The sequence below is a fragment of the Mustela nigripes genome, chromosome 14 (genome assembly GCF_022355385.1).
Source record: "Mustela nigripes isolate SB6536 chromosome 14, MUSNIG.SB6536, whole genome shotgun sequence".
Classification (NCBI taxonomy): Eukaryota; Metazoa; Chordata; class Mammalia; order Carnivora; family Mustelidae; genus Mustela; species Mustela nigripes.
This window is the reverse complement of record NC_081570.1, coordinates 106,744,570-106,769,060: the sequence shown is the minus strand read 5'-3', so window position 1 is coordinate 106,769,060 and position 24,491 is coordinate 106,744,570. Positions and strand designations below refer to the sequence as shown.

The window sequence follows — 24,491 nt, the reverse complement described above, 5'->3', positions numbered from 1 at the left end:
CCAGGCGCCCCAATAAAAAAATCTTTAAAAAAAAAAGTAAAACTAGGCCTGGAAAGCCATTCTTGCAGAGACAACAGCTTCTGGAAAGGCCTAAAGGCATGGAAGGGCACAGATAAGCAATTTTAAGTAGTCTGATGTGAAATCTAAAGATATATTTTTGTACTGTTTTATTCATTTAACAATTTTTTTGTTCTTCCATCTTATAAAATTTTGACCAATGTATGGTTTTCCTTGGGAGGGTATGGGGAATGAAGTTTGCCTCTTTATGTATGTTGCTTAGCAACTTAGAAAAAATACCCTGAGACCTTTTACATGAAATAGATTTGGTGGGGGGTGGGGGAGATTTTGAGACTGCTTAAGCTTTTAATATGGAAAGGTTGATAGTCATATTCTTTTTAATAATACTGTAATATGTTTCCGTGCCTCTCTGCCAGTCATAAAGGTACAGGATGAAAGCTTCTTCTTTTCCCTCATTTACTTATTTCAGGATGTAAGTCTGAATACAACAGAAAATGTCCACTGAACGAACTTCTTGGACAAGTTTGTCCACTATTCAGAAAATAGCACTGGGCCTCGGGATCCCAGCCAGTGCAACGGTTGCCTATATCCTATACCGCAGATACAGGGAAAGCAGAGGTACGTGAGCCCCACAGCTGTGCATATGGCAATGTTCAGAACGTGCTCTGGCCTTGTTAAATTAAAATGAAAATTCTCCTTGCTGGACTGGGTATGTCTGTTGGGATGTAATTGGCTTTCTGTGAGGGGTCTTTGAAACTATTTTGTTTCTTCTTTTCTATGCCCTTAATGTGCAGCTAGTCTATGAAATGATAAATTCATTTTATAATTCTCTTGATTTGTTCCGTTCAACAGCAGCACCACAATGGGTTCTTTTTCACCTTTTTTTTTTTTAACATCTATACTCTTTATCTTTTTTATATGCGTCTTGTATTTAGTTGTTAGAAAGCTAACCATGGAATCCAGTTTACCCATAGGCTGGACCTAGAGAAAGGATTTAGGTACAAATGGAAGTTCTGAGCCCAGTGAACTCCTTGGACCCTCTCATCCTACTCAGATGCTACTTCTTGTCATTATGGTTGAGATTCTGGGTCTATCTCGTGGATAGTTCTCTTTGACGGCTAGATTTATGGGAGGGCTGGGGTACCTTGAATGCTATCTAAGTCTGATCTGATGAGCCATGATCTGTGCAGAAGAGCGGTTGACGTTTGTTGGGGAGGACGACATTGAGATAGAGATGCGAGTTCCCCAGGAGGCTGTGAAGCTCATCATTGGCCGGCAAGGAGCCAATATTAAACAGGTAAGTGGCAAACGGGCAGTTGGCTTCCCCAGGGATTGATTCTGCTTCATCTTGCTTCCCTCCTCTGCCCCCATCCCATACTATGTATGTCTTCAAAAGAAAAAAATACAGGAACTTTTTAGCTAACTATGCTCTTTTCTTTCTAGAGAGTTTTACTTCTCCCTAGAGAATAAATGACTCAGCTTGAAATGGGGACTTTTGATTGCATGATTCTCAACTTGGTGTAGCTTGAACCATTCCTTTCTACTATGGAATTAATGAGCTCTTGTTAATTGTTAGTAAATGTTGAGTTGCTATTTAATTCTTCTATTGTTTATTTGGAATATCAAAAAAAAACCCAAATATTTGATTGTCTGATCAAAAAGAAAAAAATTAGGGGGAAAAAGGGTTCTAAACACTAAGAGAAACTGTTTTGAATCAACTGCTAGTTGAGGTTAGCTTTGTCACTAATCTCCTTTCATAACTACAGGTAATTGAGGACTGTTTATACCATCCTAATTTAGCTGATTACTTCCAGTTCCATCTGCCTCCATGGTTAGGTTGAGAGTGTACCTTGCTGACCCGAATGGGAGCTATTATAGAGCGTACTGCCATATATCCTTTTCTCTGCAGCTGCGGAAACAGACAGGTGCTCGGATTGATGTGGACACAGAGGATGTAGGCGATGAACGGGTGCTGCTTATCAGTGGGTTTCCTGTTCAGGTGTGCAAGGCCAAAGCAGCCATCCATCAGATCCTGACAGAGAATACCCCCGTGTCTGAGCAGCTCTCAGTTCCCCAGAGATCCGTGGGCAGGATCATAGGTACCACTGGACAGCTTCCTCTGTTGTTCCCTTTTTTCTTCACCTTTGCCTTCTTTCACACCTTCCCAAGGGTTTTTCCTGGCCTATCTCCCTTCACCTTGGTGGGGGGGTGGGGAGACAGGGATATTGAGACCAGAGCTTTACTTTTTTTATAGAACCAGTGGTAAAGCAAACCCATTACCTCAAGAAGTTTTATGATCTGATCCTTACAAGTAGGTTCCAGAAGGGTTCAGGTAAATGTGTTTACCTCATAATAGATGTTTAAAAGAAAGCTAATCCTGCTCATGTTATCCCAGATCTTTCAAGATAGTGCTCTTCTAGAGAGCATCTGTTATGCCTTCCCCAAGAGCATTCCTTATGCTGCTATTAGAGGTAGAGAAATGTCCATCATTGGCCCAGTGTTTCACAGTGTGGGATATCTTCTGAAGTGCACGTGTAAAGTATGCTGAATGGTCAAAAAATGGAAATGACATGAACTTATACTAATCAAGAGTTTAAGCAGTAAGGATTGCAGTAGCTTCTGCTTTCTGTTCAGTATCTTACATTCTGTTCACTTGGGACATGAGAACTGACTCTTCTCTCCCAGTATATACAAAATAGTGATTTCTGTAATAGTTAAGTTTGGCCAGGAGGAAAGGACAGGTTTTTACATTTTTTCAATGCAGGGAGAGGTGGGGAGACTATTCGTTCAATCTGTAAGGCCTCTGGAGCCAAAATTACCTGTGACAAAGAATCAGAGGGGACATTGCTACTATCAAGGCTTATAAAAATCTCAGGAACGCAGAAGGAAGTGGCAGCAGCTAAGGCAAGTAGCTAATAGATTTGAATTGTGTCTAAGAATGAGAACCCTTTATTCTGTCCTGGGTGAAAATATCTGGCCACAGAGATCTCATCTCTTACCACAGCATTTGATACTGGAGAAAGTTTCAGAAGATGAAGAACTTCGGAAGAGAATTGCACATTCTGCAGAAACCAGAGTCCCACGCAAGCAGCCAATCAGTGTGAGAAGAGAGGAAGTAGCAGAGTCTGGTGGAGCTGGCGAGCCAGCTTTGTGGAAAAACGCTGGTACTGGTACAGTGCCAGAGCCAGCAACCCTACCAGGATCTCCTCCCCGAAAAGGAGGCGGTGATGTTGTAGGGCCAGAAAGTGCTTGGGAGAAATCTAATGGTGACAGCTTTCAGAAATCTGGAGCCCAGACCAGTCCAGAGATGTCCATGTTTGAAAGTATGTAACAAAGTGGGAACCCATTTGCCATATAGAACATAGAAATACTGGCTTAGATAACCCAAAATAGGAAGCAGTAAAAACAATTTGTTTTTTGGATTGCATTTAGAAGTCTCTTCACAGATATACTTTTATGTGGTAATATTTCACTTGAGGTTAGTACAAAACATAAATAATAATTTTCTGAACACAGACCAGTTAGTGATGGAGAATGATATAGAAATATGCTAGTTCACAGGGCCCCTGACTGGCTCAGTCAGTAGAGCATGTGACTCTTGATCTCAGGGTTGTTGGTTTGAGCCCCATATTAGGTAGAAAGATTACTTAAAAATAAAATCTTATCATGGAGCACTGGGTGTGGTGAAAAAATAATACTGTTATGCTGGAAATAAATAAACTAATAAAAAATAAAATAAAATCTTAAAATATGCTAGTTCACAGGAAACTAGTACTACTGAATATATCAAATAATTGAATTTACATGATATTCTTTCACAGATTTATTAAATAAGTAAAATACTCAACCTGGTGTTTTTTGTTTTGTTTTGTTTTGTTTTTGGCCTACCTCATTACTGTTTTTAAAAATCATCACCATTAAAAAGAATCATCACCAGTAAGAAGAATGAAAAGACAGTGAGCATTCTCTTCTGTGTATAGGTTGTGGGATGGGGGCAGGGAAGACCAGGGCCCCTAAGAGGTTCTCAGACTTGGCCAGGGTCACATAATGAGTCAGTGATAGAATGAGATTTAGAACAAGCCCACATCTTTCCACTGGTCCATGCTGCAGCTAGCATATGGAGGATTTACCTTTGTTGTAATTGGTGTCTGATTTGAATATATGGCAGATGACTAGGAGTGCAAACTCAATGTATTACTCAGTTACATGAAAGATACACAAATCAACTTAGGATGGGTCTTCAGGCTGTTCTTGTGTGTTTCATCCAAGCCATTTGGTGTTTGTACGTTCACCTCTGAGACAGTCTCCCCATTTCAAACAGAGGTGATTCTCATATGGTCACTAGTTTAGAAAGTGAGGATTCTATAGCTTAACTTGTTTATCCCTGTGCTTAGTCCCCAGTCCTGACTTCAGTTTCCATGCCGATGAGTTCCTGGAAGTCTATGTCTCTGCCTCTGAACATCCCAACCACTTCTGGATCCAAATCATCGGCTCCCGCAGCCTGCAGCTGGATAAGCTTGTCAGTGAGATGACCCAGCACTATGAGAATAGTCTAGTGAGTGCCATAGGGATTGGGCTGGGTTTGATTTTTAAAAAGGGGGGGGGGGCTCTTTTTTCATTGTAGTGTGTTCTCTTTTCCTGGGAAGCAACTACTTGTTCTTCCTTTTGGTACTTTCCGCTTATCTGGTTTTTAGCCTGCCCACCTAACTCTTCCCCATCCTGATCCTCACTCCCCTGTGCAGCCTGAAGACTTGACTGTGCATGTGGGAGACATTGTAGCAGCACCTTTACCTACAAATGGTTCCTGGTATCGAGCTCGAGTCCTTGGCACCTTGGAGAATGGGAACCTGGACCTTTACTTTGTTGACTTTGGAGATAATGGAGATTGCCCACTGAAGGACCTCCGGGCACTCAGGTCAGTATGGAGGCCATGGTGGAGTCCCAGTTGTTAACTCTGCCTTGACCCATAGCTGGTGGTATGCTCATGGCACTCATGTAGAGGATTGGGAAGAGAACTTGTTTACAGAGCAGATTATTATCTTCTCCAGCTGGGTTAATTGGTGATCTCTAGAAACCAGGACTGTAAGAGACCCTTCTGGCACTGGGATTCTAATTTCAGTTTCTTTCACTTTAGGAGTGACTTCCTGAGCCTCCCATTTCAAGCAATAGAGTGTAGTCTGGCACGGATTGCCCCCTCAGGTAAATTGGTCATGTGGCCTATTGACCTTGCCTCCACATAGAAAAACTTTCATACAGCACATGGAAGGAAGTCTCACATTCCCAAGCTTTATGAGTTCTGGGGGCTCAGATGTCTTTCCTCCCCAGCAGTAGAAAGCAGCAAGCAGGCAGACATAGGTGCCTTGTGGAGTAGAAAGGGGTGGTTCCAATTTCCCTCCAGGGTGTAATCTCACCCCATCAGCAGGGATCCCTTCATAGGTTCTCCCTGCAATCTTTTACCAGGTGAACAGTGGGAAGAAGCAGCTTTGGATGAGTTTGACAGACTAACTCACTGTGCTGACTGGAAGCCCTTGGTGGCCAAGATCTCCAGCTATGTCCAGACTGGGATCTCAACTTGGCCCAAGATTTACTTGTATGATACTAGCAATGGGAAGGTATGACTGGGCTCCACTCGTTGCTCACTATCTCTTCAGTATATTTATGGTCTCATTTACTTTTTCTTTCCTAGAAATCCTTATCTGATACTACTCCTACCTCATAAGATCCTGCTTACTTCCCACTCAAGGAATGTCTTTGAAGTATCAGTCCTAATCTAACTATCTCTCCAGGGCTCTTCTTGGTCCCAGTGAGCATGCTGTCAAGAGACACATCTGTTTCTGTGGCCTGTAGGGATGAAGACTAGTTCCTCAGATATTCCTATCCCTAGAGAGAACATCATTCACTTTTCATTTTTCTTCTCAGAAACTCGATATTGGGTTAGAATTAGTTCGTAAAGGATACGCAGTTGAGCTTCCAGAAGACGTGGAAGGAAGAAGAGCTGTCCCAGACATGTTGCACAATGTGGTGAGTGAGCCTTTGTGGCTACGTGTAGGATGCTGCTTCGGGGCAGATCTGGTGCCTAGAGAGATGGGAGGGCTTCTAGTCCTGCGTGCATTCCATGGAGGGCTTTCCTAAGGAGTAGCTCCACAGGTTGCTCAAAGCAAGCACTGTGTCCCTCTTGGCAGCCAAACCCAACTGCCTTAACCACATCCCGTGGGCATAAAGCTGGGATGGCCTCTCCTTTCCCACCAGCCAACACAAAGCTGGGATGGCCTCTCCTTTCCCACCAGCCAACACTACATTCTTCCTTTCTCTCTTCCTTTCTCTCGTCTTCATCCCTACAGGCCACAGAAACAGATGTGTCTCTTGACAGCATGCTCACTGGGACCAAGAAGAGCCCTGGAGAGATAGCAAATACCCTGTCCTGCCTCAGCTTATCAGGTACAGGCTGCATTTCCTCCCTAGAGCATCTAGTTACTGTTTTTCACTTGGTCTCTCCAAACCAGGGGTGATGTGAAATCTGGGCTCTTAACCAAAAGCATCCTGAGAACCAAGTAGCCCATTTTCCCCTGAGTCTCAGTGGCCGTGCCTAACTTCCTCTCCATTCCTGCTACGCAGCTTCTGCCTCCATGTCTGGTGACGATAACCTGGATAATGACTACTTACTGTGAAGTTGGCTTCAGCCACCTTAGCTGCCTGCTTTACTGCGTGAGTACAGCTCTCCTCTGTCTCAAGCCACCAGAGAGTAACAAGGGTGACAACAGGGGCCTTGCCTTCTGCTCTCTTCCCTAGCCTGTCTGAACACTGCTCTGCAGCTGAGTTCCTGCAGCTTCACTCTCAGGTTGAGCCCTTTCAAGCTTTTTATGTCTTTGTGTGTTTGTGTCTTTGGCAGGTTTGGCACAGGATTTGGTACGTGGAAAGAGGAGCCTATGATAAAGAGATCTGTGCAGTCCTTCCTCTGTTACATACACGATCTGGCTTGCAGCGGACTGAATGCCTTCTCTCCTTCTGTCGGACTACCAGAAAGAGTGCAGGGTAGAGGGAGACAAGTACACGTCCCCACTTCACCTGCCTGACCCCAGATTCTTCCAGAGTTTGCTTCCAGGTTGCTCAACATCTGGCTCACTGTTTTCTGCCAGGCATTGATCTATGCTTCTGCAAGGCTGTGTCCTTTTTGGGGCTGGGAAGCAGCCAGGGTTTGGTCACTGGAAGTGATGATTCTGCAGACTTCTGACTCACCTCATCAGGTGACTTTAGTTAAAGGTTTTTGAGTGGTGAACTCAAAGACTGCAGTTGAGTCAGGAGGCAGTTTCAGAAATCAGCAGAATTATTATTTAAAAAGCCTCAGGAAGGGGGAAGAGAACACTGCCTCCCAGCCTTAACTGCTGATATGTTATTAGAGATAGGTTTTTCCCTGTAAACTTTGGTTAAAATACAAGTAGACAAGGAGAGAGCGGCTCAGGAAATGTTCTGAAGTGCTAGTGTAGTATCTGTGTGTATACACACATTCATAAGGTGAAAGAGAACTTACATAGCTGTTTGAATCATTTCGGGGATTCTTTGCTGAATAAAGTTCTCACAAAATTATCTAAATGTTGGTTGAATCAGGTGGAAGCAGGCCTGTGGGTATCTTCTGAACCTAAACCTGGTAGAATTTGTCACGTGCCTCACAAGGATGGCCCATTTTTTAAACAAATGCCCTTCCCATGCACAGATCCTGTCCTTTCCCTAAAGTTACTTTAGAATTAACTAAGAACCAGACCAATTTAGGCTCAGATCACTAAGAACCAGACCAATTTAGGCTCAGATGGTATAAATAAGAACCACAAGGGTGTCTGGGTGGTGCAGTCAGTAAAGCATCTGACTCTTGATTTCAGCTCAGGTCATGATCTCACATGCCCCACTCACATGCACGTGTACTCTCTCAAGTAAAATCTTTAAAACAGAAAAGACCCTACCCATGTGAACTTACTGTAAGACCTTTGGGAGCCATGTCCTTGTGTCTCCCTGCATTGTAGGCAGTAGTGTACGACCAGTGGGAGCCATGAAGAGCTTGGAAGCAGACACTGTAAGCAGCATTGTGGGTGGTGGATTAATGGCCAATGAACAGGGAGGGCTTTTAAGGATCAGTAAGGTGAACTGCAGAACTTTAGTACATAAGGATGTCTAATGCAGGGTTTTAAATCTAGGAATTGGGCCTACATATACAGCATGGCAACCACGTTTTCCCATAGCCACAGTTTTCAAAAAAAAAAAAAAGTTTTTCTCAGTACCATCTAGCAGAAAGGCTCCAGTGAAGGAGCAACTCTGATGAGTAGCTTGTGGGGTCTTAGAAGAATCAGTAAGGACAGCTATTGACCTGGCAAAGTTTCAGATATTGGCTGCAGTGAACCCACCCCTGAAGCAGCGCTGGCAGTGAACCCACCCCTGAAGCAGCGCTGGCCCTGGGGTTGGTGCTGCTCCACAACCAGGTCATGAGGCCAGCTAGTCACCAGGCTCCTTGGTCCCTTGGCAATCACCCTTAAGTAGAGCAGTCCCTGATCTAAATCATTTGTAGGACTCCATTCAGAAAAATGAATGGTGCGTTATTCCTGGCTGCAGTCTGTTACTGTAAATTCAAGTCTGTCCCTTTAATGTGGCTTTTTTTTTTTTTTTAGATATTTATTCGACAGAGAGGCAGGCAGAGAGGGAGGGAGGGAGGGAAGCAGGCTCCCTGCTGAGCAGAGAGCCCAATGCGGGACTTGATCCAGGACCCTGAGATCATGACCTGAGCTGAAGGCAGCGGCTCAACCACTGAGCCACCCAGGCACCCCTTTAATGCGGCTTTTAAGTCTTGCCAATCAGGTGGGTTCCTTATTCTTTCAACACAACCTATACTTTTCTTGCTGTGTGGAATGTCCTCTCCTATGCTTACTTCTTGAATTTGTCTGTTGAAATCCTCCCCTTGAGTCACAGCTGTGGGATCCAGGTAACTTCTTGGATTTCCTCCACAACCAAAGAGAAGGAATTAGTATTTCTCTAATTTGAACTGAAATATATGGATAAAAATCTCCCATCAAGGCTTAAGTCTTTCTGAATTCCATAGTGCCCGGTTTTTTCTCTTAGCAAGTGCTCAGTAAATGGTTAGGATAAGTAAAAGTAAAAGACAAAGGAAACGAAGATTCTTAGTTTCTCCATTCCCTCTGTGGTGCAGGTCCCTCTTAATTTTTCAATCATCAAATGTTTATCCTGTAGTGATTTCGGCTCTTTAGGGCTCCTGTTCCACTTCAGCCTACCTACTTTTCCTCCCAAGAAATAGTGAACACTTGAGGATTGCATAACCAACCCTGCCTTCCCCCCGCAGCCCACCCCCCCAGAAAAGTTAACACTTGAGGATTGCACTACCCTTTATTCCTAAGATGGGAGGTGTCCTGAATCACATCCTGGTTCCTATTTATCAGGTTCCCATTATCCGCAGGAATAAGTATGTTCAGGAAGGCTCACTGGAGAGGTGGCCAAGGTCCCTTTCAAGGGGATACACCATAAAGATGACATTGTCCCAGGGAGGGAGGGCAGGGTGATCTGGCCTGACCAACTCAAACCCCATGTAGCTGAAGGCCCGTAGCAGGGCACCTGTGAAAGGAGAAAAACAATTAGAAAAGACTTCAAGGCTTCATACAGCTATTCCCCCAGATTTGGCTTCTTTCTCTGGGGAGTGGCTGGGGGAAAGCCATGTAGTGTTGGCATTAGGGTGATGTGTTGTGGACTAGCTGATTTAGACTCCAAATGTGGCTCTAACATTTACTTAGCTTTGTAACATACAAGTTAACCTTTCTGAACTTGTTTTCTCATTTGTAAGATGGAGATCATAGAACCTTCCTCACAATTTAAATGAGCTGAGGTTTATGAAGCCCAATACAATGATAGGGTAATAAGCTCTTGACCATCTTCCAACAGTATGAGGGAAGAAGTGGTTTCTGCAACATGTGCTCCAAGCATTTGGTTAAAAATATTCCTATGCTCCTGGCCCTATGCTCAACCCCTTCGCACTGTAGGTGCTTAATATGTTTGAGGTTCTTTCTGTCCCACGAGCCTACATGCCTTGAATGGTTCTGTGTTAATTTCTTGAGTGCTTCCTCAGTCTGGCTTCTGACATCTACCTGTAGGGCCTTCCTCATAATCCCAGTGTAATTTGAAGGCACAGAGTGCTGGGTGCCATCATTTCCTTGCCATCATTTCCTTGCGCATGTGGGTAGGGGGAGGGGTGGTTAAATCCCTGAAATGCCTAGGGCACATTCTCTTCTAAAGAGTAGGGGAAGAGCATATCCTACAAAGGGAAAGCTGCTGTCAGCTGCTTCAGCACTATGGGTCAGGAAGGACGGCCAGTCCCCACCTTTGTCATTCCGGTTGTTTTGGAAGTTTACAAACACCGAGTCCACATTGGTCTTCTCCTCTACATACGCCAGTGTTGCAGTCAAACTAGGGGCCAGAGAGAAGAATTACAGTTAATGTTTAGTGAACTAAAAATCCAGACCCCTACTTGGAATAGAAGAAACCTCACAGCTCCCTTTTTCCTGACCTAAGCCAGGAAGTAAAAGTTGATGAACTTGCATTGATAGATTTTTCTCTGAAGGCCAGGGGTTGCACACAATAGGACTGACACCCAAGGGGGCCTGGGTAGAAGGAACTGCTCTATAAACACAAACAGCTGGAAGGCACGTCCTATCACTCAACTATTTATGGATCCTCACTTCTGTGTTTCTGAATCAGCCCAGCAGCCTCCCATGGGCTGTGATTCCTTGAAACCCAGATTCTGGCTCAGCTCACAGGCTTGTTTGCCTGCCAGTTCAGTGGTGCGAGAGTATCTAGCTTCTGAATCAACCCTCACTGGTTAGCAGCCCCACTCCCTGATTATGACATAAAAGAAGGAAACCCTTTGCCCCTTCCCCTCTCACTCCTCTTTCCTGCTTTCCCATCGGGGGTCAGTCACCTTTCCCGGTTGCCTTGATCCAAGGCCTGATACGGGATATCCAGGAAGAGTCGATGGTCACAAAGAAGGCCGTGCCAATGGGCAGAGGTCTGGGGGGTGAGGCGGAAATGGAAGTCTAACTGCACTGGGTCCTGATGGAGCAGGGGGTCAGTAGCCAGCACTGTCAGGTTCCCAGCCTGGAAGAGGAATAAAAGAGTAATAGTTTTCTGTTCTCCTCTTGACCTCAGATCAGATCGCAGGCGATTTGGCTGTGTCTGAGAGAGCTAATTATGTGCTGACAGGGAGCCTGGGAGAATTGGAGCCAGAGTCTTACTCTATCCCTTAGTCCTAGGACCTAATTCTCTACTGTGGAGTTTTCCTTGATATCAAACAATCTAGAAAGGAGTCGATGCAGTTGCAGGTTTACTGCCTGATGACCTCACCTGAGAGGCACACCAGCCCTTTGGAAACTTACCTCAGAGGTCTTACTCCTCAAACGACATTCTGTCATTTGTTTACTGTCTCACTGGTAATGCTTTACCACTTTTTTCCATGATAGGTGTTTTCTCTGAATTCTATTTCTCATTTAAAATACAGAGGTCACCCACAGGCATGTTACTGCAGTAGGATACAGGGGCAAGTTGAGGGGTTCTGGTTTCTAGACCCTGCTTAGCATCTAAACAACTTTATTTCCCTGAAGTCTTACTACATTCTGCTCTTTGTTCCCACCTCCTCTTTTCCCATTCTGCTTTTCACCACCAACTCTATGATCTTGACTTAATATCTCTGGGCCAGAATCCTTGTTTCTAAAGCAACTAGCTGTTGTATATGAGCTCTAAGATCTACAGACTTTTCCAACTAGCTAATGCCCCTTCTTCACAAAGTATCACAGCAAGCTAGGGACTTTCCTGGCACGGCGCCAGCACAAAGGCCACTTACCGAGTATAATTCTTTAAGTTGGTTGTGATCACCCTGTTTGGTGCTTTTGACCACCTGGAGGCCTGCTAGGGACTCAGGAGCACTGAAGGCAGGAACGGGGCCGGAGTGTCAAGTCCTCCCGTTCCTTATAAGTGATGCTGGTTGGGAAAAGGGGCCCAAATTAGTTCCCTCTGTGTCTGAGAAGGGGAGAGGCTCCTAACTTCCAGGTACATAGGACTGGGCTCTGGCACTACCTTCTGTATCTTCTGTTGCCCAGCCTGTTTCCATTCTCCCAGGCCAGCCAGATGGAAAAATTTTAAAGTTCCACGCCAGCATTCCACCCTCTTTTGCTATTACCACTTACCACTTGGGAATTTCCTTCAAATTCTTTTATTTTTCCTGAAAGTTTATATGAACAACTACAAGTAGAGATGAAAACAAGTACCTTTTATAACAACAAGGCAGCATCTTCTCCCGGAGGGTGATCCGGTATTTGTAACAGTAAAGGTAAAAGGCGTATGGTGACCAGATCGGGTAGAGGTAGTTCCGTGTTTTTCCCCTCTTGATATAAGAAAGGGAGAAGGCAGAGGGTCGCAACCTGTAACAAGGCAGTTTCTCAGTTCAGTGCCTCCCTGCGGCAAAGTGAGGTTCAGAGAGGGTGGCAGAGGTTCACACAACCTGGTGTCATTGTGACCCGGTGGGTACTATGACATGGGCAAAGGGTCAGCCCTTATGTCACTTCAGGACTCCACTCTGCTGCTCCCCTACCCCACCCTACCAACCCCCTTAACTATGGCTCCTATTTATCTAGTAAGTACTTCATAGCAGTTCCAGTTATTAGAATACTTAAGTTTCTGTACTGATTGGTAAAGAGGTTCACCTGAGCACCTATCCAGTGCACCCAACCTGGCTCCTTATTCTGGCATATACATGCATGTGTGTGCATACTCTCCTGTAACACACACATATACACATTGCACTTAAGCCATTAACTGGTTGGTGTCTTTAACACTGAAGGCTTCGGAGGCCCTAATGCAATGTCTGACCTAATACGTTGGTTCCCAGTTCCTATCAATTCAATGTTTTTATTATATCCCTACCTTTAATAACCCAGGGTTACTACACATGGTTGAATTATATCATTGCCTTGTAGGGTAGACATTGCAAACAGCCTCAGGAGCCAAGACAGCTAATGGAATTAGCTGCTGGGTGGGGCTGTAGCAAAGTGGAACTCAGCTCTGTCCAGTTGTAGAAATGCAGACTCAGTAGTCCCAGATCATGTGATTTTTCTTAACTCTGTGTGTGTGTGTGTGTGTATGTAAAAGATTTTATTTGACAGAGACCGTGAGAGAGGGAATACAAACGAAGGAATGGGAGAGGGAGAAGCAGTTCCCCTGCTGAGCAGGGAGCCCATTGCGGGGCTCAATGCAGGGCTGGATCCCAGGACCCTGGGACCATGACCAGAACTGAAAGCAGACCCTTAACAACAGAGCCACCCAGGTACCCCTGTATGATTTTTCAACATAAAATGGAAAGATAGATTTTTGTGTTAAATTCCTCCAAATGTTAACTAGGGGCTATAACTCAAAAAAGAATAACTGTTAATGAAAAAAAAGGCAACACTGTGAGCAAAATTTGATTCTGGGGCCACCAGTTTGAAACCTCTGCATATTCATTCACTCACCCATTGATTGAGGGCCTACTGAAAGCCAGGCAATATTCTAGGCGCTTGGGCTACACCAGTAAACAAAACAAAGACCCCTGCTTAATGGAACTTAGCTTCTAACAGTGAGAAGACAGGGGCACCTGGGTGGCTCAGTTAAGTGCCCTGACTCTTGATTTTGTGGGGCTCCCCCAATCAGCAGGAAGTCTGTCTCCCCCTTTCTCCTTGTTGCACTCTCTCTAATAAATCTGAAACCGTGAGAAGACAAACTATAAACATAAAATTTAGTATGTTAGATGATAAGTGCTATGGAGAAAAGAGGATAAAGGAAAATTATGAGTGTGAAGGGGTTAGGCAGCCTGGAGAAATAAGTAGGGTAATCCACATGGGCCTCAATGAAAAGATAACATTTAATCAAAGACTTAAAGGTGGGGGAGTTAGCCAAGCCAACATCTGGGGGTGAGAGCATTCCATGCCTAAGCTACAGCTAGTGCAAACGCCCTGAGGAGAAAGTGCCTGAGTGTTTTCAAGAAACTGGGAGGCCATGGTGTAAGCTGTGAGGAAAGGAGGAGATGAAGTCAAACAGCTAACGGGGCAGATTAGGAAGGCCCTGTAGACGACTGTATGGCCCTTTCCTTTTATTCTGACTAAAGGGGGAAGTCACTGCAAAGTTTTGAGTAGGGGGGTAACATGATCTGATGTCTGTTTTGTTTTGTTTTGTTTTGTTTTTTAAAGATCCTGACTGTTGTGTTGTAAATAAATTGCAGAGCACAAAGGCAGATTTGCCAACAAACTACTACTGATCCAGAAGAAAGATGGTGTCTTACTCCAGGCTGAACCATTAGAGGTGGTGGGAAGTAGTTGGATTCTGGAAACAGTTTAAAGATAGAACCCCCAGAATTTCTGGGAGTCTGAGAAAAATAAGTTGAGTCCAAGAACTGAAAGAACAGTTTCAGTTTCCATCAACTGAGATGGGGAAGGCCGCAGGTGAGGCAGTTTGAGGCAGGGTAGAGATGGGTTTGATTTGAAGCATGTTAACTTTGAATTGCCCATTAGATAAATAAGACAAATAAGCAGCGGGCTATTCAAGTCTGAGTTTAGGAGAAGTCTAGGAGAGAGAAAGAACTTTGGAAATCAAGAAGACTGAATGAAATCAAAGCAGGGATGTATATTGAAAAGAGTCAAGATCCAAAGACTGTCCTAGGGGCACTCCAAGTTAAGTTCGGAGAAAAGGAGAAATCAGCAAAGCAAACTGTGAAGAAAATTGGTGAAGTTGGAAGACAACAGAAACAAAACTGGTGTCCCGGAAGCTAAGTGAGGCAAGTGTAATTAGGAGAAATGAGAACGTTTAAGGGTCAAATAACAGGATGCATAGAACACCTTTACGCAATCTCTGATGCCAAACAGACCCTGTTCACTCCATGTGGTCTTCTCTCGGGTAGGAAGATTCTCCACAGAACAGTCTGGACCCTGCTGCAAAGGGAGCAGAAGGCAAGCTGGGGACAAAGCACAAGCTGGGGTGGGAGTTGTGGGTTGTGAGCTTGTGCTTTGTCCTTTGTGCCTTCTGCTCCCTCACCACTGCCATACTTTCCTTTTTCTGTGGCTTATCTCCCTTGCGATTTAGAATTCTTTAAATACTAGCTGGAGTAACACAGTTGTAAAGATTAAGGGTAGGCCTCCTCCTGGCTGCCCACAGTTTTCCAGAGGATCCCATCTCTCCCCCATTTTAGGAAGATCTCAAGTAAGGAAAAGTGAGCGCAGCAACCCTCTTCCCTTGGCATCCAGTTATCACAGAATGCCACAGCCGCAAGTGACCTCAAAGCCACAAGAAATAAACCAAAGCCCCCATTTTAAAGATAAAGTGAAGCCAAGAAGGAGACGGTGTCTTTCTCCGGTTCATGCCACGATCTGTCAGGGCGTGCCTGCTCGGAAAAGAAACCGGAAGGAGGGAGTGAGGAAAACGCCGAATCACAGATCATTGCCTTAGCTCCCCCAGCTCCCGACCGCCAGGAGGCGGCTAGGCCACCCTCGGACTGGGGCCGGATCTGCTCCTCGGCTTCGCCAGCCGGAGAGGCGGCAGCTCAGGCGCGCCGCGGGCAGCCGCTGGGGCCTTTCCTGCGCCGGCGCTGGGGTCCTCTTCCACTCTCCCTCGGCGCTGGGAACATGGCGGCGGCGGCGGGGAGAGCGTTGCTGCGAGGAATGGTGCGGGGCCTGCTGCTCCCGCGACTCGCAGGGGGCACGCCCGGCCCGGAGCGCGACTTCAGCCTCTCTCACAATCGGGTGAGGGCCACCTCTGAGCTCAGGGAGTCCTCGCCTCTGGTGGGACTCTTTACGCCCAAATACCGTTCTGGGGGGCCGCGGCTTGGCAGGGGCTGTTCCTGCGGCTGAGGGCGGCAGGGGGTTCTCCGGGAGGCTCGCTCACCCTCCGTCCCCGGCTGCCAGGGCACAGTCATCGTGGAGCGCTGGTGGAAGGTGCCGCTGGCCGGAGAGGGCCGGAAGCCGCGCCTACGCCGGCGACACCGGGTCTATAAGCTGGTAGAGGACACGAAACACGGGCCCAAAGGCAGCCTGGAGCTCATCCTCACGCAGTCCGTGGAAGGTGAGGCCTGGTAAAGATACTTCCTATCTTAGGCTGGCTCTCTTTGGTATTAGCTTTTCCCTGCCGTCCCCCCTTAGCTGTTTTCGTCCTTACTCTACTTTGTAGAAATGAGCTGCTGTATATTTGAGAAGAAGCCATAACAAGTACTATGATTGTGCCCTCGCGTTCCTGCGTAGAGAAACATGCAACAGTGCAAGGAGGGAAAAGGAGGCCTAATAGCATGTGCTACGGTTACTGAGATCCAGTGATGGGACAGCTCTCACTTTGTACAGGGAATATTAAATTTCTAAATCAGGCCCAGAGAAACTAATTAGAAGTTTCTAAGTGTTCTTAGTGAATATTAGCATTTTTTCTAGAATAAGCGCTATGAGGGAATAATAGCTGCTTCTTTCTTTGATTCTTGGCTCCTTAAACAGGAGTCTGATCCAGTATCTGTTCTCATTGGTAGGACTTGGAGTCCGGGGTGACCTGGTCTCAGTGAAGAAATCTTTGGGCCGGAATCAACTACTGCCTCAAGGTCTGGCTGTATATGCCTCCCCTGAAAACAAGAAACTGTTTGAGGAGGAGAAATTGGTGAGCGCAAGGAAGGCCGAGGGGCTTGGAGGAATAAAAATCATAAGATTTCTTCTTGCAACTTTCTTTTCTTTGCTATCTAACTTAAAAATGAAATAGAGACTAGAAGTACAAGAATCCAGAAACTCAGCCTGTATCCAGCATAGTAATTCAATATTTATCATGGACTCCTATTTTTTTTCTTTTTTCTCATCTTTAACTTTCTTTTTTAGCTGAGACAAGAAGGAAAATTAGAGAAGATCCAGACCAGGGCAGGTGAGATGGTGAGTAAAAACATAGAAAGTTGTTACTTGTCACCTAAGGATTCACCATTTTCTTCCTGAGAGGCTCCTTGATTTCCTTGAAATCTCCTGATTGCAGAGACAAGTGTAGGAGAAAGGAGAAATGTTTGGCTGCCATAACTGGTATTGAGACCTCCTGGGAGATCCTCACTTGTTGGGTGATGTGCCCTTATTGAGGAGGGCCCCAGCCCGATTACCAGGGGATCCATGGAAAAATGGGAGATGAGGATTCTGTCTCCAAGGATATTTACAGATAAGTCACAGAGAACATAGGCACATGAGAAGGTGATCAGTAACCTCAAGGCAGTAGATTATAAGAATGACATGGATCAAAAAGGGTTAGGGTGACTGGAGAGGACTTTTCTTCAGATGGGATTGAATTGGGCCTTGTGGGATTAGTAGGCTTTGGATAGAACAGGACAGTGGGAAAGGTATCAAGGGAAAAAAAGTATAGGTGGTTCAGGCATTATTTTAACATGGAAAGTAGAACCAGTCTAGCAAAACCAGAGGACTTACATAGGGTAATATTACAAAACATATGGCTGGAAAGAAAGTTGGGGTGAGATTGCAAAACATTTTGAATCCTCAGCTAATGAATTTATACTTCATTCTATAAGCAGGGAGAAATTGTTAATGGGGTAGGGGTAGGACTGAAGGGCCAGAAGTATTGGGTTAATATGGTCTGTGAAAGTTATTCTATCCTGGGGCACCTGGGTGGTTCGGTTGGTTAAGCGTCCGACTTGATTTCCTCTTAGGTCATTTCAGGGTTGTTAAATCAAACCCCAGGTCGGGCTTTTTGCTCTTCGTGGAACCTGCTTAATATTCTCTCTCTCCTTATACCCCTCCTCACTCATGCATGCTGTCTCTCTCAAAAAGAAAAGAAAAAGTCAGTCTCTTCTGAGATATACCACTGGTCCCCATTGATAGGTCTAACTTTGACATAGCCTATTTCTCCTTGCTTAGGAACAGCCAGGTATAGGTGGCCTTCTCCAAAGTTTCACTAAAACATCTTCCTACAAAATCAGCCTTGAGACAATGGCTCAGTCAATTGGGCGTCTGCCTTCAGCTCAGGTCGTGGCTTTGGGGTCCTGGGATTGAGCCCCACGTTGGGTTCCCTGCTGGGCAGGGAGCCTGCTTCTCCCTCTCTCTCTGCCTGCCATTCCCCCTGCTTGTGCTGTCAAATAAATAGATTTTTAAAAAGAAGAATATTCTCCCTCCCAGTCACCTTCCCTATATGCTTGTGAGGCAGAAATTGTGCCCTTTTCCTGAACCCAGACCTTATGCTTCTTGCTAACGTGTTTCTTCTCCTTTGATTGCAACTCTAACGTATCTCTCTCTCTCTTTTTTTTTTTTTTTAATATTATTTGTCAGAGAGCGAGCGAGAGCGAGCACAGGCAGACAGAGTGGAAGGCAGAGTCAGAGGGAGAAGCAGGCTCCCCGAGGAGCAAGGAGCCCGATGCGGGACTCGATCCCAGGACGCTGGGATCATGACCTGAGCCGAAGGCAGCTGCTTAACCCACTGAGCCACCCAGGCGTCCCTCTAACGTATCTCTTGTTTATAATTCCTATCAGACAGTGAAATTTCTGAGAAGCTGTCATCTGGAGGTGGGGATGAAGAATAACGTCAAATGGGAACTAAACCCTGAAATAGTTGCCCGCCATTTCTTCAAAAATGTGAGTGTTCCCAAATACTGCTGTACCTCTGAGGATAGAAGCTTCCCCGGGAATGAGGCCAACGATTGATCTGTTAGGAAAGGGTGTGATCATACAGCTGGAGTTAGGGAAAGTGTTGTTTGGTTGCAGGGGTTGTGGGAGGGAAATGGCTAAGGACTAAGTGGCCAGAATTTGAAGGCAGATTGGAAAAGATGGTGGAATCATTTATTTCCTCTCTAGATAGGGAAAACCTAGGAAATGTGACTCACTGGGGAATTTGTACTTTTGTGAAGTGATTTTCAGTCTCAAGACCTGCTTTTCCTTGGTGAATCCTCCTCCTCTTCTGAGAAATTAGGACCGAGTTTCTCTGCTCTTATCTCTGGAGGTCTGTGCCCTCCCAAGGAATCAGCCAGTGTAAACTCAGTTTTTTTCATTCCTTTACAGGAAACTCCAGAACCTCCTTTGAGGTTGCCTACAGTTGCATCAATGTAAACAGATCTCTTTTTGGTTGTGACTTTTTGCAGCTTGGTGTTGTGGTCGCCCCACATGCATTAAAGTTACCAGAAGAGCCCATTACGCAGTGGGGGGAGTACTGGTGTGAGGTGACGGTGAGTGTGTCGCATATGGTCTCCTCTTTCTGGCTGGTGAAAAGGTGGGATTGGATGGTAGTAGCTCTTATCTGCCCAACTGACCTCTTCCTGTCATTTTGTGTACAGGTAAACGGACTTGACACTGTGAAGGTACCTATGTCTGTGGTGAACTTTGAGAGGCCTAAGACCAAAAGATACAAGTACTGGTTAGCCCAGCAGGCTGCCAAGGAAATGGCCCCCACCAGCTCCCAGATGATCTAACCCTTCTGACCCTCAGAAGCAGAAGAGCAGAATCAGAGGAGCCGGGAGCAACAATGGGCCAGCACCCTGATACCACTCCCAGCTCTGACCAAATAATGGAATTTACAGAGCATGTGGGGACATGGGCCTAAACTGCACATACACATTGAATCCACCGTATCTCCTACCTCCGTGCTTGCCTGTTACTACATCCGGCCTTACCGGGCAGTCCTGCTCATAGGCTACCAGGCTGTAGATTTAACAGATGGAAACAGTCTAGATCCTGTTTGGCCTGCAATTTGTTGGAACAAGTGGAAGAGCTAGCCATGGTCTCCAGGAATGGTCCCACATACAAACTGAGCATTTGTATCTCAAGAGGAAATAAAGAGGTTTTGCTCTTTTTATTTTTTGGTGTTTTTACAACAGTGATACAATATGCACAGCAGTTACTTTTATGCAGTTAGGATTGAACACCACCGCACCTTTATGTTTACTTTTCTGTCCGCTACAAATGGGGCTGTGTATGGTCTTTAAGTGTTTGTGTGCATGTTTTGATAAATTTTAAATTTCTAATTTTCCAATTTTTTTTGATTGTAGCATACTTGACACACCATGTTATGTTAGTCTTAGGTGTATGGCATAATGATTGGATAATTCTGTATGTTCTCCTGTGCCTACCCAAGTCTGGTTGCCATTTGTCACTGTGCAGTGCTATTACAATACCACTGACTATAAGCTTGTGTTCTTTTTAGATGTTGTTTACCAGGCTTATAGGACCACCAAGTAGGTTGTCCTCTGGAACTACTGGGGTTTAGTGCTAAAAAGGAAGGAAGAAGTATTAGGGTCCGTAATCAAAGGAGTGAGACTGATACAAAGCGAAGGTCAAGCAAAACTTTATTTCGTGCCGAGCATCAAGAATCAAACTGACCAGTCAGGGCTGTCTCTTGCAAAGAGGTGACCCCTCCCAGCCTCACAGACTTAACTTTTATAGAGGTAGTTTAGCCAGGCTATACACAGGTGGCCAATGAGATTGCAATACATAGAGAAAACTGCAGTCATGCTAGGTCTGCCACACACACAAAAAAACTGGTAGGTTACACACGCGTGGCCAATTGAATTTTAATTTACCCTGGTAGATATATGCACACCCCACTGACTGGATGTCTTTACCTGGCCTGACCTGTCCTTGTATCTAGGCTTTGCAAGTAAGTTCCTCTGGGAGGGGCAGGGTCAATCTAAGTTGACTGCGTAGACAACAAAATGGCTCCCTCTGATTAAATAGGCCCTTACATTTGAAGAGGATGCATTTGCAGGCTAGATCCCATGGGTGTTGTGGGCAAAGGACTTAAGCAAATAGGCTTCGGTTTTAAGAGTTATATTTGGGGCGCCTGGGTGGCTCAGTGGGTTACGCTGCTGCCTTCGGCTCAGGTCATGATCTCAGGGTCCTGGGATCGAGTCCCGCATCGGGCTCTCTGCTCAGCAGGGAGCCTGCTTCCTCCTCTCTCTCTCTGCCTGCCTCTCTGCCTGCCTCTCTGCCTACTTGTCTCTCTCTGTCAAATAAATAAATAAAATCTTTAAAAAAAAAAGTTATTTTTGTTAGGTATATTGATAAAGTCAAGAAGTTGAATAAGCACAATGGATTCTACTTTTTTTCTTTTTAAAGATTTTATTTATTTGACAGATCACAAGTAGGCAGAGAGGGGGAAGTAGGCTCCCCACCAAGCAGAGAGCCCAACGTGGGGCTCGATCCCAGGACCCTGAGATCATGACCCAAGCTGAAGGCAGAGGCCTAACCCACTTGAGCCACACAGGTGCCCTGGATTCTGCTTTTCTAAAGGGATTCAAATAAGGCCTAAGGATAATTGCTGGGAGAAAATGAAGCTGAGATGAAAGAAATTTAAGGAGAACTTTTGTTTCTATAACCAGCCCCTGAAATTATGAAAAAGATGGTACCTTGGTTTCTAGACCAGGGTTACGATATAGGGCTAGTCATTGGGTAGTTATAGAATAGGGATCTTGAGGGGAGATAAGGGAAGTAGGTAGCTCTGCATAAATTCAAGGTCCATGAGTGGAAAAAAGACCAACAGTTGACAAATGGATTATGATAGTCACTCAAATATACTGCGAGGTCACACAATTTAGGAAAGGTAAAGAAGAGACCATTGACTCTGCGATCCTTACTAGAAGCTCAGAGACTTGTTTTTATCCTACTGTTCGAGCTCATCTACCACTCCGAGTCAGGTAAGTAACTTTCATTCACATGAGGCTATCCCAGCTAATAGAGGTTTATCATCAGTTGCACTGATAATTGTCGCCAGCCTCACACTGGCCAGACTCCATAACTCAAGTGTGCCACTGGCTTTGTTGGAAATTTGCCATTTCAGTGATCTCCATCCCTACAGTAAAGATGAAAAGCTCATTTAACAACATCTTTCCATACCACCACCATTAGCAACGTGAAGCTCTCTGAAATTGCCTGAGTAACAGGCACAACATTCCACACAGCTAATCCCGAAGTGTTTCTATCTTGATTTGCTATAATGTGAGTTCCTGGTGAAACAGACTGAATTGGGAATTTGTTTGCAGGAAGTGTATGGAGGGGGAGTCAAGGAAGCGGGACTGGGTAGAGGGGGAGGGGGACCTGAGTGGTGTCAACAAAGACCTTGGTCTCTCACACTCAAGCTAGGATCGCTGTGCAGAAATGTGTAACCTATTGAGGCAAGTGGCCAGACATGTACCCCCACGTGGACCCCGAAAGGGCCATGTGCTCAGGTGAGATGACTGACTACAGGTGAAGGTAGTTCCAGGAGGAATTCCAATAAGAGCTTTCAGCATTCTCAGCAGCTTCAGTCCCGGAGCGGGAAATTGGGGCCCACTATAAGTCTCCACTACAGTCCACCTTTTGTGACTTTCAGATCCATTTACTTCGTAAGTTCTGAAATGATCTCTTTGGGATTCTGATAGGCCCCTTTTCCTGGGAAAACACAGGGGAAGGTCTGGAACAGCTCACAGCCCCTGCTGCTACAGCTTGTCCTGTCTGCAGGGGTATTTATCCTCTCCCCACTCTACTCCCCATTTAGATTCCTAGCTACACCCCCTTAACTTGTACTTCTAGTCCAAAGAGGTTACCTGGTCATTATGCCCTTTGCAGGCCATGACTGCACCTGTCCGTGTATAATCAAAATTAATAGCAGTATCAGAACACTGTGAAATATGCTGTCTGTAAACCCCAAAGAGGTTTACCAGGCAGTGTGTTCCCTTCCTAATAGTGAGATGGGAGATGTAAAATTTCTCCTTTACTTTGGAGGGAATGTCCTGGCATGGTCCAGACCACTGGACCTCTAAAAACATCATTGAATATTCACAGGTTTATGTACCTCCAGTCTCTAATGTACTTGCATTTCTTGTTCATCCTGTACAATGACCATGATGACATCAGTGTGATAAGGTGATACTTTGTGGAATGCCCAGATGGTCTAGGTGATAGGATGACGGGGTGGGAGGGTTTACATGGTCCAGGTGCAAGACTAAATCTATATTACTGCTCGTCCCACTAGTGAAAGCAAACTTTTTATGATCCTCCTTTCCTATAGAGATGGAAAGGAATATATTGCTCAAAATAATGGCTGCCTGTTGCATACCTGAGGCTGTGTTAATCTGCTCTAGCAAAGACACCACATTTAGTACAGCCGATTACTTGTTGAAAATTACTTGGTTGAGATGGTCATAATCCAGGAACAGTCTGGTTTTACCAGGGACCAGGCTAGTGAATCAAATAGCCTTATGATGGGACCACCTTCTTGAAGGTCTGATGTGATAGTTTTGATTTATTATCTTGGCCTGAGATGGTAGAGGCAGCTTCAAGAGCTTCATGCTGGTCTTCTTTACTATGAGAGCTCTTACCGTGTCATGGTTAACGTAGGTCTGCCAACTCTCAAATATGTCCATCTCAGTTACTCATCAAGGACCAGTGAAATGACTGCTAGGTGGATCTATGAACCCAGCACAACCACTGAGAGCCAGACCTGGGTCTGGAATATTTGACACCCTGTCTCCATACACTGCCACTCTAACAGGGCCATATGATGCTTTATATCTGTGGACATCAATGTCAGATAGGGTTCTGTAGCAGGTACTTCTTCAAATGGTCAAATATTCCTCTTTTTCCAGTATGTATTGTGCAAACAAATCATCATGAGTCCTTATGGGAGAAGACGGGGAATTACTATCTTACACACTTGTCACACTGTTTCAAGGCCCTATCTCCTAGGGCCTTAGCCTCTTACAGCTGAAAATCTGGCTCAGGAAGACTTCCACTTCTACCCATGAAGTGATCACAGCTATAGAAATCACCTTCCCAATATAAATAACCAAAAACACAGACAAAATTATACATGTTTGTGGATGTTGAAAAGCAGGTAGTGCAGAACTCCATTAAATGAGAAGATGAAAATAAATGAGGTGAGCTGAGCCGTCCAATTGCCTCAGTTTATTGCATCGAGGTAGTTTCCTGCACTGCAGTGAGGGAGCCTAAATAAAGCCAGAGATTAGAGCTGGTGGAGGGTCATGAAGTCCCCACCTTTCCCTCCCATGCCAAAGCAGTTCACAGAAAGTTAAAACAGAAGTTTAACAAATATTGTGAAAATGTCTATGCTACCTAAAGCAATCTACACATTTAATGCAATTCCTATTAAAATCACATCCATTTTTTTCAAAGAAATGGAACAAATAATCCTAAAATTTATATGAAACCAGAAAAGACCTCGAATAGCCAAAGGAATATTGAAAAAGAAAGCCAAAGTTGGTGGCATCACAATTCCGGACTTCAAGCTGTCATCATCAAGACAGTATGGTACTAGCACAAAAATAGACACATAGATCAATGGAACAGAATAGAGAGCCCAGAAATAGACCCTCAACTCTATGGTCAACTACTCTTCTACAAAGCAGGAAAGAATGTCCAGTGGAAAAAAGACAGCCTCTTCAACAAATGGTGTAAGGAAATGGTCCA

The 24,491-nt window shown here is 45.1% G+C and overlaps 3 protein-coding genes across 3 annotated transcripts in view; 2 read left to right on the top strand and 1 right to left on the bottom strand.

The window, feature by feature from the left end:
• TDRKH (tudor and KH domain containing) overlaps positions 1–7,602 on the top strand; it is a 17,289-nt gene extending 9,687 nt beyond the window's left edge. The window contains exons 2-14 of the mRNA XM_059376173.1: positions 488–636; positions 1,209–1,315; positions 1,928–2,117; positions 2,783–2,922; positions 3,023–3,341; positions 4,413–4,573; positions 4,761–4,933; positions 5,153–5,217; positions 5,479–5,630; positions 5,938–6,039; positions 6,360–6,456; positions 6,634–6,723; positions 6,908–7,602. Coding sequence (XP_059232156.1) covers positions 513–636; positions 1,209–1,315; positions 1,928–2,117; positions 2,783–2,922; positions 3,023–3,341; positions 4,413–4,573; positions 4,761–4,933; positions 5,153–5,217; positions 5,479–5,630; positions 5,938–6,039; positions 6,360–6,456; positions 6,634–6,686 — 1,683 coding nt within the window. The 5' untranslated portion in view covers positions 488–512 and the 3' untranslated portion in view covers positions 6,687–6,723; positions 6,908–7,602. The remainder of the gene's footprint in view (positions 1–487; positions 637–1,208; positions 1,316–1,927; positions 2,118–2,782; positions 2,923–3,022; positions 3,342–4,412; positions 4,574–4,760; positions 4,934–5,152; positions 5,218–5,478; positions 5,631–5,937; positions 6,040–6,359; positions 6,457–6,633; positions 6,724–6,907) is intronic.
• A 1,819-nt stretch (positions 7,603–9,421) lies between these two features.
• Positions 9,422–12,487, bottom strand: OAZ3 (ornithine decarboxylase antizyme 3). The gene is given in 6 exon segments (XM_059376172.1): positions 9,422–9,627; positions 10,388–10,473; positions 10,985–11,160; positions 11,903–11,977; positions 11,979–12,039; positions 12,327–12,487. Coding segments are annotated over 6 exon segments (564 nt in total). The 5' UTR covers positions 12,350–12,487; the 3' UTR covers positions 9,422–9,484.
• Positions 12,488–15,419: 2,932 nt separating this feature from the next.
• MRPL9 (mitochondrial ribosomal protein L9) lies at positions 15,420–19,884 on the top strand. Its single transcript, XM_059376171.1, has 7 exons — positions 15,420–15,824; positions 15,987–16,143; positions 16,592–16,716; positions 16,929–16,979; positions 18,570–18,671; positions 19,175–19,258; positions 19,367–19,884. The coding sequence occupies exons 1-7, from the start codon at positions 15,708–15,710 to the stop codon at positions 19,499–19,501; spliced, it is 771 nt and encodes a 256-aa protein (XP_059232154.1). The 5' UTR covers positions 15,420–15,707; the 3' UTR covers positions 19,502–19,884.
• Positions 19,885–24,491: the final 4,607 nt, after the last annotated feature.

Coding starts and splice junctions, on each gene's coding strand:
- MRPL9 (XM_059376171.1), top strand. CDS start 15,708: ATGGCGGCGGCGGCGGGGAGAGCGTTGCTGCGAGGAATGGTGCGGGGC. Junction 16,980..18,569: donor AGACCAGGGCAGGTGAGATG/GTGAGTAAAAAC, acceptor AATTCCTATCAG/ACAGTGAAATTTCTGAGAAG. Junction 18,672..19,174: donor CCCGCCATTTCTTCAAAAAT/GTGAGTGTTCCC, acceptor GACTTTTTGCAG/CTTGGTGTTGTGGTCGCCCC.